The sequence below is a fragment of the Nyctereutes procyonoides genome, unplaced genomic scaffold (assembly GCF_905146905.1).
Source record: "Nyctereutes procyonoides isolate TBG_1078 unplaced genomic scaffold, NYPRO_anot_genome, whole genome shotgun sequence".
NCBI classification, from domain to species: Eukaryota; Metazoa; Chordata; class Mammalia; order Carnivora; family Canidae; genus Nyctereutes; species Nyctereutes procyonoides.
In genome coordinates, this window is record NW_026575133.1 from 6615945 (window position 1) to 6634532 (window position 18588).

Consider the following 18588-nt stretch of genomic DNA (forward strand, 5'->3'; position numbering starts at 1 on the left):
CATACAGTACAGTATTTACTCTTTTTTGTCTATCTCTTTTCGCTAAGCATAGTTATTTTGAGGTTCACCCTTGTTGTTGATTTATATCAATAGTTCACTTCTTTTTAAAATTGGCTGAGTAGGTACTCCACTATATGGTTTTACCATAATTTATTTATCCTTTTGCTGGTTGATGAAAATTTAGGTTGTGTCCATTTTGGGGCAATTATAAATAAAATTTCTGTAAACATTTATGTACAATGAAATGCTTCAGTTTCTCTGGGGTAATTCATAGAAGCAGAATAGTTAAGTTGTATGTTAAGTGTATGTTTCATATTTTTAGAAACTGCCAGACTCTTTTTTAAAAAAAAATATTTCATTTATTTACTTATGAGAGACACAGAAAGAGAAGCAGAGACATAGGCAGAGGGAGAAGCAGGCTTCTCGCAAGGAGCCTGATGTGGGACTGGATCTCGGACTCCAGAATCATGCCCTCATTTGAAGGCAGACACTCAACCACTCGCTGAACCACCCAGGTGTCCCCCAAACTGTTTTCCAAAGCAGTTGTATCATGTGACAGTGCATTAGAGTACCAGTTACTCCACATCCTCACTAATACTTAGTACAGTCTTTTTTTTGAGTCATTCTAATAAACACAGGTTAACCCACCTGCGCTGGTGTATGCACCCACCACCTGGTGTGCGTGCCCGCCACCTGTTTACACGCTGCCTGGTGTGCACGCCTGTCATGGTATCTCATTGTGATTTTAATTTGCATATACCTAATGTTAATAATGTTATCTTCTTATGCATTTATTTGCTGTCTGTATATCTACTTTGATAAAGTATCTGAATCTTTTGCCAATTTTTTTAATTAACTGGGTTTCTCATTGAGTTTTGAGATTTCTTTTAACATATTCAGGATACAAGTCCTTTATGAGATAGGTGATTCACAAATGTATTCTCCCAGTCTATGTTTTGTTTTTCATTCTCTTAAAAGTACCTTTTGGAAGTTTTTTTTTTTTTTTTTTTTTCCTTTTGGAAGTTTTTAATTTTTGTTAAGTCCAATGTATCAACTTTTTCTATTATGGATTGTGTAATTTGCAATTATATCTAAAAAAAATCTTTCCCTAATCCCAAATCGCAAAGATCTTCCCATTTGTTTTCTTCTAGAATTTTTATAGTTTTAGGCTTTTTTTTTTTTTTTTTTATTTTATGACAGGCACACAGTGAGAGAGAGAGAGGCAGAGACACAGGCAGAGGGAGAAGCAGGCTCCATGCACCGGGAGCCCGATGTGGGATTCAATCCCGGGTCTCCAGGATCGCGCCCCGGGCCAAAGGCAGGCGCCAAACCGCTGCGCCACCCAGGGATCCCTAGTTTTAGGTTTTACATTTTGTTTTGTTTTAAGATTTTATTTATGAGAGAGAGAGAGAGAGAGAGAGAGAGAGAGAGAGAGAGAGAGAGAGATGCAGAGACATAGGCAGAGGGAGAAGCAGGCTCTCCACAGGAGCCCAATATGGGACTCAATCCCAGACCCTGGGATCATGCCCTGAGTCAAAGGCAAACGCTCAACCACTGAGCCATCCAGGCGTCCCATAGGCTTTACATTTTGAGTTCATTTTTGTAGATCATACAGGTATGGATCAAAGTTCATATGGATATCTAGTTGTTCCAGCACTATTTATTCAAAAGACTCTCCTTTACGTGAGTCTACTTATGGACCTATTCAGTTCCATTGATCTTTTTGTCTTTCGTGGTGCCAGTATCATACTCTCTTGGTTACTGCAGCTTTTTTTATTAACTTTTGAAGGATTAGTCTTTCAACTTCATTCCTTTTCAAAGTTTGAAAAGGTCCTTTGAATTTTCATGTGAATTTTAGAATCTGTTTTCCAGTTGCAACAACAACAACAAAAACGAGATTTTCACTGGGATTGTGATGAATCTTGATCAGTTTGGAGAGAATTAAGTTCTTAACACTTTTTTCTGGTCCATGAAACAGTTATCTCTCTCCATTTGTTCAGGTCTTTAAATTTTTCAACAGTGTTTTATAGCCTTCACTGTAAAGGTCTGACACATCTTTTGTCATATTTATCCCCAAGTATTTCATATTTTTAATGCTATTGTAAATGATACTTTAATTTTTTGGTATTTAAAATTTTTAATTTCTGAGTTGTACATTACAAGCATATAGAAATACACTTTTTTGCAATATGTATACCTTTCACTTCTTTTGTCCTCTTGTACTGACCAAGACCTTCAATACAATGTTCAAAAGAATTGGTAAGAGTGGATGTCCTTATCTTGGCGAAATGACAGTTGGTCTTTCACCATTTTGTTTACACATATATACGTAGATCTGTGTTGGCTGTAGGTTTTCTGTAGATAACCCATTATCAGGGGATTAGCGAGTTTCTTTGAGTTCCTAGATTGCTGGGAGTTTTGACTAGGAATGTATTTTGTTTTATTAGGAATAGATTATGCTAACCCCTTTTATGTGTATCCAAATGTTAAACCCAATTTTGCATCGCTATAGATCCCATGAATAAAAAAAGGTTAGTAATCAAGGAATACTATGAACAACTCTATGCCCCCAAATTTAATCTAGATGAAGTGGATCAATTCCTTGAAAGATACAATCTTCTACAACTGACATAAGAAGAAATAGACAATCTGAATGGGCCTGTACCTATTAAAGAAATTGAATCAATAATTAATAATCTTACAAAACAAAGCATCAGTCCCAAATGAGTTCACTAGTGAATTCTACCAAATGTTTAAGGAAATTAAGAAATTATACCAGTTCTTCACAGTCTTTTACAGAAGATAGAAGTGAATACTTCCTAACTCATCCTATGAGGCTAGCATTACCCTCATACCAAAAGCAAAAAAAAGAAAGAAAAGTACAGATCAGTATGTCTCATCTGTGTGCTCATTTACTTCTTGTAAAGAATGTAAAATGGTGCATCCTGTACAGAAAGCAGTATGGGGGGGACGCCTGGGTGGTTCAGCGGTTGAGTGCCTGTCTTTGCCTCAGGGTATGATCCTGCAGTCCTCGGATTGAGTCCCACATCCCTGCTTCTCCCTCTGCCTATGTCTCTGCCTCTGTATCTCTCATGAATAAATAAAATATTTTTTTAAAAAGAAAGCAGTATGGGTTTCTGAAACTATTAAAGATAGAATTACCATATGATCCAGCACCCTCACTTCTGAGTGAAAGAATTGAAAGCAGGATCTCAAGGTGATATGCACACCCATCTTCATATCAATATTATTCACAGTAGCCAAGAGGTGGAAGCAACCCAAGTGTTCATCAGCAGATGAATGCATGAACAAAATGTGGTATATTTGTACAATAGAATATGATTCAGCCTTGAAAAGAAAGGAAGTACTGTCACATGCTACAACATGAATAAAACTTGAGGACATTGTGAAACAAGCCAGTCACAAAAGACAAATACTGTATTCTTCCACTTACATGAAGTATCTACAGTAGTCAAACCCAGAAAGTAGAATGATGGTTCCCAGAGGTTGAGGGGGAGAGAAATAGAGAATTGTTGTTTAATGGATATAGAATTTCAGTTTTGCAAGATGAACAAGTTCTGGAGATTGTACAACAGTGTAAATATACCTAGCAACACTGAACTGTACACTTAACAATGGGTAAGATAGTAAATTTTATGTGGTTTTTACCATAATTCAAAATAAAGTATTAAAAAAGATAAGGTAATAGGCAAACACAATTGTATGACTAAGGTGAGTTTATTAGGCAGGATTTTTTTGGTAATATTTTAAACCAAGGAAATATTTTATTTCCTTAAAATCTAAGTGTAGTCTTGTCACTCTCCCTATATTTAGTTATTTCACAATAAAGAAAATTTCTAAACTCATTTAAAAGACAGCAGTATGCCAATAAAATGAAGTAACTCTTTAAAAAAAATTTTGGGAGTGCCTGGGTGGCTTAGTTGGTTAAGCATCTGAGTTCAGCTCAGTTCATGATCTCAGGGTCCTGGGATCCAGCCCCACATTGGGCTGGCTGCTCAGTGGAGAGCCTGCTTCTTCCTCTCCTCCCTGCCTGTGCATGTGTTCTCTCTCCCTTTCTCAAATAAATAAAATCTTTTAAAAATAAAATAAATCCTCATCAAAGTATTAGCAAACTGAATCCAACAACACAAAAATACACATATACACCATGACCAAGTGGTATTTATTCCAGGTATACAGAACTGGCTTAATATTCAAAAAAAAAAAAAAAAAAGGGATCCCTGGGTGGCACAGCGGTTTGGCGCCTGCCTTTGACCCAGGGCACGATCCTGGAGACCCGGGATCGAATCCCACGTCGGGCTCTCTGCATGGAGCCTGCTTCTCCCTCTGTCTGTGTCTCTGCCTCTCTGTCTTTCTCTCTGTGACTATCATGAATAAATAAATAAAACCTTTAAAAAAATTTAAAAAAAATATTCAAAAAAAATCAACTATTTAATTCACACCAGAAAGCTAAAGAAGAGAAATCACATTGTTATATAAGTACATGCAGAAAAGGCATTTGGCAAAATCCATTATCCATTCATGATAAAACCTCTCAACAAGCAGGAATAGAGGGGAACTTCCTCAATTTCATAAAGAAAACTGCAAATTGAAACTCCAATAACATACCACCATGTCTAAAATTTAATAGATTGACAGCATGAGTTTGTTGGTGAAGATGTGGAGCAACTTGAACTCTGATATATTGCTGGTGGGAGTATAGATTGGCACAGCTTTTATGAAACTGAAAAAGTAAATAAAACTGTTTCTCTATACATGCTGAAGCTAAATATATACCTACTTCATAGCCCTGCAGTTCTAGGTGAAATGAGAGCATATATCCTTCAAAAAACATGGGCATAAATGTTCAGAGCAGCTTTATTAAATAGCCAAAACTACAGTCAGCCTTTATGTCTGCCACAGGAGAAAAGATAAAATGCAGTGTGTTCATATAAGGGCATGGCAACCAGTAATTTTTAAAAAGACCATTACATGCAGTAACAAAAAGGCACCTTGCATTGTTGAGTAAGAAAAACCAGGCACCAGAGAATACATGCTATATGAGTGTATTTATATGAAATTCAGGAACAGAAATCAATGAATTCACGATGAAAGCATTGGGATGAAGGTAGTATTGAGAAGGAAGGAGCATGAGAGCACTTTCCAGGGTGCTGGAAATATTCTACATCTTGATCAAGGTAGTAGTTACTGCCAGTGTGTGCTAGAGCAGGCTTGTACCTGCTTATGAAAGACACTTGTCAGGCTTTCAGGAATTTTACCTCACACGGGTAGTTTGAAATTAGGCACTGTAGGAATTTTTACAGCATAAAAATAGCTGAATACTTTTACAAATTGGGGATAATTAGTTGATAAACATTTACCAGCACACCTCGTATTACTGCTCATCAATTCTTGGCTTCTGATTGTAGAAGAATCCAACAGATACAGAAAGACCAGGAAGGTACTGAGGAATGTTCTCATTCAGCCTAAACCAAGGAGAGTTAGCAGTGAGAAGCTAGCATACTCTTTGGCATGGCTCAGGTCTAGTGAATATAACTTTGTACAAAATCAGCTACCCAATATTTGACTTTTTCCATTCTACCTTTACTCCAAATTGCTTTTTCTCTGTTCTTGAAACAGCTAAATATTAGAGAAAATTATCATCATACAATAGTCTTTCTATAGACTTCTTTTGATATGTTGCTGAATTTGGGTCCTTTTGATTTTGAGTAGTTCAAAAGTTTTTGTTTCTGCTGCTTTAGGAGCATTCTGGAAGAGTTTTCCGACTCCAGTTTGATGAATTCCAGATTGTCAGTAGTTCACATGATGACACAATCCTCATCTGGGACTTCCTAAACGATCCAGCTGCCCAAGCTGAACCCCCTCGCTCCCCTTCTCGAACATACACCTATATCTCCAGATAAATAATCATACAGTGACCTCATACTTGCCCAGGTATGAAAAAAGAATTGTATACATAGCACTGTGAGTGGGAGATGGAATATTGGCTGTTGCTAGCCCTCCAGTTCCTATAAAGCAGGTGAAGCCAACATGAGACAGAGTTGGGGCTGCACACTGGACAGTGTCTTTCATCAAGGTAGCTAGTTCTAGATGATTTTTGATCTAGATCTAAATGATCTTTGTGTAGTAGAAAGAATAATTTCTGCCCCAGTTACCTAATAGGATTGTTAAAATAATATTTAAAGCAGCTTCAAAACTAAGAGTAATGACCCATAAGCCTGTGACTTTGTAGTTCCTAGATCAAACCAGTTTCTGTAATAGACACCCTTTAAACCAAGTAAACAATGTGTGAGTAGACAATTTTCTTGGTGACATCTCTTGGCTGACTTCTTATAGCTCTGCCTTGTCAGTGTCATTTGATTACAAAATGTGGCTTTTTTATCCCTCATCCCCACTCCCCACCCCTTCCAAAAAAATAAAAGAAACTGTCTTTTGACCTTGAAAGTAGCTGTGGGGTTGATAAAACTCCATGTATTCTCCCACTCAAGTCTCCAACCTCCCTCTGAGGCAGAAGAACAGTCTACATCTCATCTTTATCTATGTGATGGTATATTCAGATAACACCCAGTGTCAACCAGTTCAAATTCACTAATTAGGATATCACTGGGTTGGGAAAACTGCACTACTAGGGAATGTTGCTGTCATTATGATTGCTTATTTCCCACACTTACCTTAGTTCTATGGCAGAAGTACAGATTTAGTTCACTTTTCTGCACATCTTTTGTAGTGCTTCTAAGTGTGGTGGTCCAGGCCCTGCTGGGCTCACTTTAGTGCTTACAGTTCTCACAGAGGGCACACTGCTTCCTATCCCTCAGCCAGGTCACACAGGCAGGCTCAGGTGAAAATCCAGATGTGTGCCCCTGTGCAAGCAACTTCCAGAGCCTTAAATTCCTTATTGGTAAGATGGGTTACAGTCCCTACCTCACCAAGTTGTGGTAAGGACTGCTTTGAAATGTCTTGTGTAAAATTCTTAGTGCTTAGCACAGTACCTAGCTCAGAACAAGCCCTCAGTAAAAAGTGGTCATTGTTAGTAATACTGTAATCGTCATGTACCTATCCCCTTTATGCCAAAATTTTCTCTTCGTTAGATAGATTACTATGGCATTTTGCCATTTTTAATATTCTTCCTGACTCTTTGATTGTTTATGTGTCCTTTCTCCTCTCACCCCTAAGAGTGTGTCTCGGGCTTTTCTTCCTTATCAAAGCTTCCTGCTTTGGCTGCGTTTTCTCTTCCTGAGGCTTCAGCTCTCATCTCAGTGTAGATGACTCTCAAATTTATATCTCAAATCCTAAGTTCTGTCTTAATCTCCAGGCCACATTACCAGCCACCAACTATGCATCTGTTCTTGAAGGTACCAGGAGTGTGTCTAGTGCACATTTTTAACAATCAGACTTTCTCCACATCTGCTGTGCCAGGACCCTCCAGCCAAGTGGCCAGACAGCTTTACCCAGCTGCCCCACTTCTGCTGATGGCACAGCTGTGCTTCTGGCCATTCAGGGCCAGAACCTCAGAGCTGGCCTCGCCTACTCCATCATTACAGGGAGCAGGTGAGATCTTGATATACCCACCAGAGTCACTCTTAATCTCAAAATGTCAGAGTAACTACTCTGCATGAGTGCTGCAGCCTGAGCATGTCAGTGAGCCCCACCATGACCCCAGGCAGGCTATGTAGCCTTTGACAGAAGCTCCTGCTTTGAACATGGGCAGAGAGCAGGTATTGGAAGGACCTCTGAGCCTTTCTCCCAATTGACAGCTAAGTTACCATTCTTCTCCTCTTAGAGCAAGTGAGGAATGTAGGGAAAGGGACTAATGACTGTGCTCTGTTTTCACACAGGACTCATTAAAGTTGCGGTATTTAACATATCTGCCAATACCAGGATGAGCAACAACAGTAACAATCAAACTACTACCCACTTCCCCGGACTAGCCGAGGAATGGGGCGTTGAGACTCCTGTTGGGACACAGTTGGTCTGCAGTCGACCCAGGATGGTCTACTCAGCACAGCTGACTGCTTCCGTGCTGCTATCAGAAGATGTCTTTTATCTTTTGTGAATGATTGGAACTTTTAAACCTCACCTCACCTCCTCTCCTTTCCTCTCTGCACCTGTTTTTCCTTATTTGGTTCCAGACAAAGATGACTTATAAATATATTTAGTGTTTTGCCAGAATCTCTCTTGCTTTGCTGTTAAGCAGAAGAACTAGTTTCCCTATATAGCCTTCTGGGAGACCAACTTCTATGGTACAGGGGGGTACAACTTCAAGCCAGACAGCACCTAGGAATGCCCAGCACCCGGCAGTATCAGCCCAGCCCCACTGTGCTTAGGAGGAGCTGTCTGTCTATATGGCCTTTGAGGAGAGAGAGAGAAGGAAACAAAAATACACACTGGAAGATCTGGGCCTCTTTCCTTAAATCTCTTTCTGTTTCTGTCCCTCTTCCCTTATCTCCCACTCTCCTTCAACCTGTTTCTCTGCTGCACCTGAGAAGAAAGAGTATGAAGAGAGGTTCTCAGTTAACATGAGGCAAATCAGTGAGAAAATGCCACACTTGGAAGAGATAAATGCTGTTCAGTCGAAATTTCAAACGCAGGCTTTTGCTGCAGGTGACCTTGTGTGGCAGCAGTGGGGTCTTAAAAGGTACTCCCATCATATTACAACTCTTCTCTCTCTCTTCTAACACCACCCCCCTCCAAAAATGGTGGGGGCAAGGGCAGAAATTGCCTGGGCTCCATCAATGGCCGCATCTTTTCTGGACTCAGCAGTCTCCTCGATTCCATGTAGAGTTTAGAAAAGAGTTGCTGATTGCATTTCCTCTCATTAACAATTAGATGTGTAATAAAAAGCATTGTACTTCATCTTAAATCACTGGTAAGGTTCAGCTGAAAGGTTTGAAATGGCCAGAGCCAGCTTCTGGGTGCATTCTGCATAATGGTTCACACCTCTGATTTGCTCATTGGGGTCTGTGAGCACCCAGCACCTGTGTCTTTGCCAAGACCACGATCAGAGTAGCTAAAGAGGTAGTCAGGGGTAAAAGTGGATTTCTTTCTCATTTAGAATAGTAAATATATCATCTCTCAGAAAGCAAGCTAATCATCTCAACCTTATACTGCAGAACCTTCCTCCTGCTTTTCTCAAACATGGTATTTTACAAAAGGGCAAATCTGCCAGAAAGAGGATCAGGGTGAAGTTTGGCACACAGGGTTTGCTAAATGGGGCAGAAACTGCCTTCTCTTTCCTTTTGTTCCTTCCCCGGCCTTATTTAACTCTCCACTTTCCCCAGTCAATAAAATTTCTCTGGAAGTTGGTAAACAACATAAACAAATGGACCTCAGCAAGGGCCAGGCCACCCTGACCGCTTAAAAAGCAGCTGTATGAGTGTCGGGCAGGGCACATATGCCACCCCAACTTGGGAACACAGTTCTTACTACCAGCATGTGCCCAGCTTGTTTCCCAGGGCAGCACGGAGCTGCATCAGCCCTCTCGTGTAGCATGGGCACACCCATCACCGGCCCAAGGCCACACTGCAGTCTCTACTTTCTCTTGGAAGCTGAGCAATCAGGTCTGTTTCTGTTCCCAAGCAAAGCAGTTGAGTAAAAGAAAGCCTCTTTTTAACCAGCTGCTGTAAAAGCATCAGAATGGGAGCCAGTTGCAGATGACCTCTAACCCAGACTACCTTTAGTTCAGCAAGGGGGAGAGGAAGAGAAAGCCATCTTCCCCCTTCCCTTCTGATTTAACTGAATGTTGTTGTTATGTATTGAGAGGCAAGTTATGCACATGCATTTTTCCTTTCCAGCTTCATGAGTGCTTTTAAGCTTTTCATTCCAGGTTATAGTCAGGAAATATTTCCCAGTATAATATGGCATTGCCTGGGAAGTATCTTCTCTTCCCAACTACCCAAACGCTACAGAGAAATGTTTCTATGTAGCCATCATCAGAGTTCCTTGTCTATTGTGTTGGCTACTTTTGGCTTTTTGATTGGTTACAGATTTTGCTACAGGTGAGGCAGAGGGCCATCAGCTGGGAGTAAAACTCATCAGCCCTGAGTAAGATCAGGCATTAAAGAGGCATGGATTTCAAGCTGTTTGAAAATATTGTCCAATAGCCATAACTTTACTAGCCCTTCTCTTATATGCTGCTATTTAAAAGTGGGAGCTGTTGAATATTCATTGGTGCCCGGGGTTTTGCTCTCCCATTTAGGTTCAGTTGAAGGTAGATAATTTCTAAGATTGTTTTGAAGCTTGTCCAGTACGATCACAAATGAGATCGAGGGTGGAGCCTGCAGTCTGGAGCCGTTAGCTCCATCAAGCATGTTCTCCCCGAGTTGTCCTTTGCTGCTGATGAAAATGGGAATGAAGTTAAGTGGTCTGAAAAACTGAGTCAGTCACATTTCTCAGCTCTGGGGGTCATTTACCAGTTCATTGTAGAAGAAATAATCAGGTAAGTAGAAGTTCATTTCCAGAGAAGGTAAACCCCACTTACCATCTCTGCATGATTTCGGTGGGAATTGATTATCACTAATCCCCAACTGGGCTAGAATAAATGTAAAGTTTGACCTTTTTAAAAAGAAAAGAGAAACAAAGAAAGACTCAATACAACTGAAAGGAATGGTAGAAAAGGAGCTGAAGGAGTCTCTTGGCTCTGAAATGGCATGTCTCCATTGTAGATTAGTCACTTCTCATTAAAATTCCAGTGTGGGCCTGAAAACGGTGTTTCTTAAAGATGGGAGGAAACCCCTTCAAAGGTGGGCACACAAGGAGCATGTACATGCATCTGCACCCAGGAGCTCTCCAGTCACACTGGGGCTGCTTGGACAAATCCAGCATGCCTTGCTGCACATATATGTATTTTCACTGCTGAAAACACCCTTTTCCTTTCTTATGTGCAATTGGAAAGTGGACATGAATTGTGAACGGAGGCCTTTTACACTTGTCCCTTGGCAAAATTTTTTCTGGAGACTCTTCACCAGAAATTTCAGAGACAGGACTCTCTGGAACTCTATTGTCAAGTAATAAAGTCTGGCCCTCATAACTTGTTTCTGAACTGGAAAAAAACCCTTAGGCCCCTAAATCATTCTGTTTTCTTTTTTTTTTTTTTATTCTGTTTTCTGCTTAAGAAAAATCTTTTTTTTCTTTTGTAAAGTCATAAGCTGAAGAGAAGAAAATATGCACTCTTCTCCTCTGCCGTCTCCTGGTACCCATTGGTCAGAACAGCTGTGGTTGGTCTACTCCTTGCTTAGCACTTGACTGTATGTGGAAACCAAGGGCTTGGGGTGGAGGGTGCTGGGGGATATTGAAAATAGAGTGGTTTTTTTCTTTCCTAGAAGTAGATTAGATACCTTGGTATTGTTGACCTTCTTGGCATCTTCCATTTTAGATGTAACATCTTCCTGTCTGAAGTGCGAGCAGTCCAACCCAGAATAGTGCAGGCATGAGAGCCTAGGCTGCAAGCTTAATTTGGGAGGAATCCAAAGGTACTTCTTAGTGGAAAAAGGGATGCTTAGATACCCACCACCTGTGACCATCACACTCTTTGATGATTAGGTTTACCATATGACTTTAATCCACATTTCTGATCTCCTTCCCTATTTGGATGAGCTGAACAGACTTCCCAAGAGCTGGAAAACATGAAAAGGTGCCCTTGCTTCTTCTTGCCTTCCTCTTTTCCCTCCTAGAATAACTCTCACTTACAATCAGCACACCTAAGGCCTGCAGGCTGACTTCATCTCTCTGGGCTTCATTTACACAGCTAATCACGTACAGACCAGAGCTGCTTACTTAACATTGGCACAACATAATCAGTGTCAGAAGGATAGCCATCTCTTAGGGTAATAAAGCTGAGTTTTGCTTCTGCTGGTTCTGTCTGTAGTTCATTTGTGACTTAAGGATACTTGGAACTGAGGAGAGAAACCAAAAGAGCACAATTATGGCTGCCTGATTTCTAGTGGAACTTAATGCATTGATATCCAGAAACCTCTTCTGTTAGATATTGAGTGCAAAATTGATCTACAATTTCCTGAAGTCAGATGACCTCTAAAACATGCTCTCCAGCCCACCCAGCTCCTGGTTGGCGGTGTGTATATTTAAGGATCAGGGTGGTAAATGGCATTATAAAGTGTCCCTTCCTCTCTTATCCATTTCATCCATTTCTCTTCTTGGACACTGAAGGAAAAGACCAACAAGGAGGGTTAGACCTTTGGGTACCAAGGAAACTAACACCTTCCCAAATCAGTGATCACCCAAGCCCATCCAGACTGTTGTAAGGGATGTTCGCTGGACTTCAGCTGTGGGGCAGGCCTGGCAACGAGTGTGAGCTTCCCTGAGAGCTTTCAGTTGGTTTGGCTCAGCCCTCTGTTCTCTAGACTCTTAAGTACTGACTGCTTTGACTTTTGTGGTTATGTTATCGTGATGTGTAGTCAAGGTACAAATATGTTCACAACCTAGGATCATGGTAAAATAGTGTGTTCTGAATCTTTTTTAACTGTTCCAAAAAAAGTAACTTAAATTACAAATATAAGATTAAAGTGAGTTTTCTAAGTGTCTTGTCTCTTTGCCCCAACATCAAGATGACAGTGAGTTTCGATACATAAATTGAACAGAGTACACAGATACCTTTTAAGATAATCTGACATGGGAAAACATTTAGAGAAGTCAGGGCCAAATGGTGTGAAAAAATACGGGACCCCTGGCAGACAAGTAATGGTCCATGATGAATTAAATTGAAGCCAAAGTGATGTCTAATTTAGGAACTGGTCACTATAGCCTCAGCCTGCCACAACCCAACCAGGGCCCAGAACTTAGATTTTCCTCTGCTTCCTCAGGGACTGAGAAGATGGGTTACCCCTGCATCCCATTTGATCAGTTTCTGGAAAGATGAGCTCACATTCAGGAGCAAACTCCAACAAGCTACAAAAAATGAAGGGACTGGGGCTCCTGGCTGGCACAGTAGATAGAGCATGTGAATCTTGATCTTGGGGTTTTAAGTTGGAGCCTCATGTTGGGTGTAGAGATTAGGTTAAAAATAAAATCTTTAAAAGAAATTTTTTTAAAAATTTATTTATTTATGATAGTCACAGAGAGAGAGAGAGAGGCAGAGACACAGGCAGAGGGAGAAGCAGGCTCCATGCACCAGGAGCCCGATATGGGACTCGATCCCGGGTCTCCAGGATCGCGCCCTGGGCCAAAGGCAGGCGCCGAACCGCTGCGCCACCCAGGGATCCCCAAGAAATTTTTTTTTTTTTAATGAAGGGAGGAGCATTGACCATCTGAGGGAGAACACTGCTGCTCCAGGTGGACCCACCCCCTTCCCTCCTTAAACCAAATCTTGGCAGATGGGTACATGGTTCTAGGCATAGACAGACCCCCTCTACTCCCTCTTGCTTTACATCTGTGGGCTTTTAGTGGTAGTGCTCCTCAGTGCTTGACTAGAGACTCCTTGGATCTGTTAGCCTCTGCACTCGGTATCTGTCTTACCTGGAGTGACAACGTGGATATGGGAGCTCTCAGACTGTTAAATATCCAGGCTCCAGTGCAGAACTGCCCTGTGAGAACCAAAGGCATTTTGGTTCTCCTGGCATTTTGCAGGTGGGGAACCTGGGTAGCAAGAAAGGGGGCTCTTCACATTGCTTGAGAGGACACTAGAGTCTCCTCCCTAACAACTAGACCACCCAGGCCATTGGCATCTACTCAGCTGTCACTCACCAGCCAGGCTCCTGAGCCCATAATTGAGCAGAGGCTGGGCCTGGGTTTTATGGGTCTCACCTTCAAACCAGTGTCAGGAGAGCTGGCATTTAGGGCATACCCTTGGAAGACTCAGCCCAGAAGTCACTGTCCTAAAGCAGGACTGGCCTGGAATCCCTCTGCCTTGAAACCTAGAACTGCACCACCCTCAGCAATGACTAAGGGAGGAGACCTCTCTTCTTCCTGATTGGCTCTTGCCAATTAAGAGCATTTTATTAGGCTGCTAATTAAAGGCACTTCGTTAGCAGCGGGAGAGGCCGGGTGGGTGCCTGGTGAGATGGAGCTGAAGCCAGGAGAAATTGTTTTCCTCCCCCCATGGAAGCAGAGCCTCTCAGGGAGCCCTCTCAGTCCCCCAACATTTCCTGCTGCGCCTGCCACACCCCTTGCTTTCAATTAGCAGCTCTGAGGGGAGTGAGGTCATTACCGAGCCCAGGTGGAGAGCCCTCCCCTGCCTAAGGACACATGAGACCCTCGGGGAGTCCAGCTGCCTGTCCATGCACCATGTTTGGAGTGACCCAGTCAAGGAGAAGGCTAGGCTACCCAAAGGTTTGTGTTTGTTCTCCCCAGTGAGGAATGGCCCTCAGGTCCCCATCACTGAGGCTGCTATTTGTGGTCACCTGGTGAATAGGATGACTGGTCACGATCACATGACGTGAATCCCCATGCCCTCTTCCTCACCAAAGGCGGCTCACTATGTTATTAGGAAGTGTAATGTTCCTACTGATCACTTTGCAGGAGCTGAACCCCCATAGACCCAGAGTGGGCCCGGTGGGGAGGAGGGGCTGATGGGTATACAATCCCAGCCACAAAGATCTGAGAGGACTTTAGTCCTGAGTTCATAACACATTGAGGCACTTGCCCTGCATGGTCCAAATGAGCCCAGGCAAGTCCCCTTCCTCCAGCAAGAGAGGAGGGCCTGGCTATGACTTAGCACACAGGGTCTGGCATGCAGAGTAAGAGTTAGCCCCTCTCCAGAACCCTCCCTGTCCCATCTTGCTGCCCTCCTCACCCCCTCACTTAACTGTAGAATTAGCACCAGCCCAGACTGGGAGGGCAGATTTATGGCTAGGCCTGCCTCCCTCCATTTAACCCGAGGCCGGCCCAGGCTCCAGACACTAAATTAGATTTTTGACAATTAGAGAGACTAATGGGCACATAGCCATCCCCAGAGCCAGATATCCAGCAAGGCTGTCTTTTAATATCCACCACTGCCCAGCCGGCTCCTCCTGGCCGCCCTCCTCTTTCCCCAAGTGGGCATTTCTCTCCTGTGTCCTGTACCTCTCTGCTGCCAGGGTTCTACATGGACTACTGAGGTTCCTCTGGTTCCTCTTCCCTTGATTTTCTTACATTCACCTTCCCGCCCTGTGCCCAGTGCCAGTTCTGTTCTAGGGCTTTACCCCTCCTCATTCTCAGGTCACTTTGCCATCTCCACCTTCACCAGGGCCCATCCCTCTGTAATCTTTCTATCTGCTCCCAGCAGACTGCAAGCCCCTTGAGGGCAGGGGTTTGTGCCCTGCCCACTTCCTCATGCCCAACCACCAATGGGTTCAGTAAATGTTTCCTAAGCCTGCCTCCCCATCCTCCCCTTGAGCCCCTGGACCTTGGAGGCCGCCCACCTGCCCTCCTAGCCCCAGGCCCAGCCCTGGCTCTGGCCCGGCTATGCTCTAGCGTGGGCTGGATCCCTCGTCCCTGCCTCCCCTCCACTCTGGCCAGTCTTGGGCTGGGCGGGTAATGAGATTGCAGTAAGTGGTGTTGGGGGGGGAAGCTGCTCACATTCACTCAGGCAGACTCATAGCTCTGTCAGGCTGATTGGTCCTGAGTGGAGGCACAAACGGCCCCCCACGGACACACTGAGATTGGTTATAAAATTACAAGCATTTGTTCTGCTGTCAGTGGTCTTCCCTCCCTCTCCTCTGCCTGCCTGCCTGGACTCCTCACCCTCCCCGCCCCAAGCTCGGTCTCCCCTGGGGTCAGCCCACACACCCCAAGGGACCCTGGCCAGGGGCCACCCCAGCAGACAGAACCAGGAGGCTAGAGCCGTCAAGCTCCCAATCCAGGCTGGCATTCCTGCCTTGACCCTAGGACGGTCACAGCTCAGGTTGGCCTCAGAGTGACCTGACCCTGTGCTTAGTGTTTCCTATTCCCTGAAAGTAAGTGAGGGTGGGGGCCCAGGGCAAACAGGCCTTGGAATCCAGATGCTCAGATCCCAAAACAAGATGTCCTGAGCCCAGGCCTTCTGGACAGCCAGTGCCCACAGCTTTTGAGGTGGCCCTGGGCAGCAATAGGGGATGTGGAGGCCTTTCCTCCTGAAGGAGGGAGCAGCAGCAGCCAAGTCACTGGGAGGAGTTCCCCTCTCTTATCTTCATGTGACCAGTCCCCTGCCCTGACCCCAGATAAGGACAAATAAGCCCTCAGGATAGTTCCCCCCCACCCCAGTCCCTGATACCTGGGCCAGACCTAAAAGCCAATATGGCCCACCAGATTCCCCATTATGGTTATCGTATCCACACAGAGTCCCCTTGGCCTGCCCCTAGCCCAAGGGTCAATGTCATGGGTCCCTCTGGCCTTTGCAGGGGCCCGATTACCCCCAAGCTGATATGCCCTGAAATCCTATTTTGTGCTCTGGTGATAACTCTCACAGAGATACCTGCTCTTCCCTGACCCGGCTCCCTTGCCTGCTGCACACCATCCCATACTCCCTCATGCTGGCTTCTTGGCCTCCTTCCACTTTCAATCCTCCAACAAGTTCCCAGCCCCTGGCCCTTGCTTGGCCCGTCAGCCCCAGCCTCAGTCTCTGCCTGTCTGTCCTGCCAGGAGGCACCAGGACATCCTGTACCCACTGGGGGATGCTGCTGAGAGGAGGGTTTCCCAGCTTAGAGTAGGGAGCTTTTCAGGGGCAGCATGTCCTGGCTGCTGGCTACAAGGTGCCTTCCTACCATCCGTCATTCATTCTCAGCCTGGAATGTATTTGCTGTAATTACATCTTTAATTAGGGTGGTGACGGCTCATTGTTCACCAACAATGATGGATCAGATCCTCCTGCTTGCCATCCTCCCTCTGTCCAGCACCGTCCAGGTCAGCTCTCCCCCGACTCTGAGATTGGGAAGAATATGAAAACCTGCTCTTATCTCACTGAGGCCCAGAGCAGCCATGAGCTCCACCCCAATAATGATTATGTCCCTTTAGATCCCTGGGGACTCCCAAGGGACTGGTTGGACCCTGATACTTCTACCCAGGGCTCCCTTACAAAAAGGCAAGGCCACCAGATATCTCCGTGGTCCAAACTGGCTGGGTTGGGAAGGAGGTGGTGCAATGTTGCTCATCTTTACCTCTAGACTGGGCCCTGGGCCATGCATTCATCATCCATTAGGCTGACCAGCAGAGAGCCTTCCAACTCTAAGCTGTGGAATATATGGGTGGGCAGTCTTATCTCCATGCTCTCCTGTACATTAACCAGGATCTCCAACCAAGGCCTCCACTGCCATAAGCTTACACTAGTCCAGGCGATAGATCCAGGCCCAAGTCTGCATGTGGTGGATGCTCAATGACTCCATGAATGACCCATCAGTCAGTGAGGGGAGATGTGTTCTGGGAAGGCAGGGCTTAGATGCACTGGGCTGGTTGGAAACCCAGCTTCGCAGAGGGCCCAGGATGGGCAGTTAAGGCCCAGGCCTCTTGAGCCCCTGAGGAGGCCTCGGGAGATTAAAAGCCCTAATCTGTGTTATCATTCCAGCGTGGTACCTACTGGCTATATGACATTGGGTGAGTTCCCTAACCTATGTCTCAGTTTACTCATTTATAAAATGGAGATGAAAGCAGTGCCCTATTGCACGAGATGACTGCAGATTCACTAAGCTACTGCACATCAAGTCTAGGCTAAGGTGGTAGCAGCTGCAAGGAAGGGTGGCAACTGAGCAGCTGCAGAGAACCCACCTCTACTGTGGCAAGCTAATGGCACCAGGAGCTAGGAGGTAGCCTCCATCTTGGTTTGAGGAAGGCCTTGCCCACTATAGGCACTGTTGGGCACGGTGGGAAGAGTGGGAGGGCTGTGATAAGGGTGGTGTTAAGGTGCACAGCAGTTGCCCAGGACATGCTTGCTGATAGGAATTGGCTGACCGCCTTTCACAACTTCAGGGGCTCTTCCCCAGTGTGGTCAGAATCTGGTCAGAGTAGGGGCCCTAATGAGGGAGGCCAGCATGCCCTGGCCTCACATAGGGAGGGGCTGAGAGGGAGAGCCTGGGGGCCCAGCAGGGGAGCCTAGCCTATACCTTATCGTTAAGGGTGCTAAGCCTCGGGGTGGAGGAAGGGAAGGGGAAACAGATGAAGTCCACCCTCTGCCCCTTCTACCTCCCAGCTCTAAAATTCTATGACTTCCCTCCCTCCATGGGGCCCTGTCATCTTTCACAGAGCCTCCCTACAGCCAGGGGTGGCTCTCTATGCAGTCCCTCGTCCCCAGTGACCCTCTCCACCTTGCAGGGACCCTTTCTCCCCAGGGTAACTCCGAGGCCCAGGCTGGAAAGATGAGCCATACCTAGCGGTAAGTATGCACAACATTACATATGTATATTGGAGAGTAAATAACCCCAAAAAGCGCCTTGTAAATAGACTCCGAGTTTATCCTTTATTAATGAGGCACCGAGTGCCCTGCTGTTTTAGAGCAGCGAGACTTTCATAATATCAAAACCTAAATTACACTTGCGTCTCTCATCCCAGGGATGAGCATCTTTAGGCTCTGTTTGCAGAGTGAGTAAGCAGGGATCCCTCCTTGCCTGCCTGGGACTTGTTGGCACCTTTCTCCTCCTGGAGGGAAGGTGACGGGTGGGCACCCACACC

At 44.7% G+C, this 18588-nt stretch overlaps 1 protein-coding gene across 6 annotated transcripts in view; it reads left to right on the top strand.

Moving 5' to 3' along the window:
- Nucleotides 1-8172, top strand: part of BTRC (beta-transducin repeat containing E3 ubiquitin protein ligase) — a 182105-nt gene extending 173933 nt beyond the window's left edge. For all 6 annotated transcript variants that reach the window (XM_055300183.1, XM_055300186.1, XM_055300182.1 and 3 more), the window contains 2 exons: nt 5763-5955; nt 7857-8172. In XM_055300183.1, coding sequence (XP_055156158.1) covers nt 5763-5924 — 162 coding nt within the window. In that variant the 3' untranslated portion in view covers nt 5925-5955; nt 7857-8172. The remainder of the gene's footprint in view (nt 1-5762; nt 5956-7856) is intronic.
- The last annotated feature ends 10416 nt before the right edge of the window (nt 8173-18588 follow it).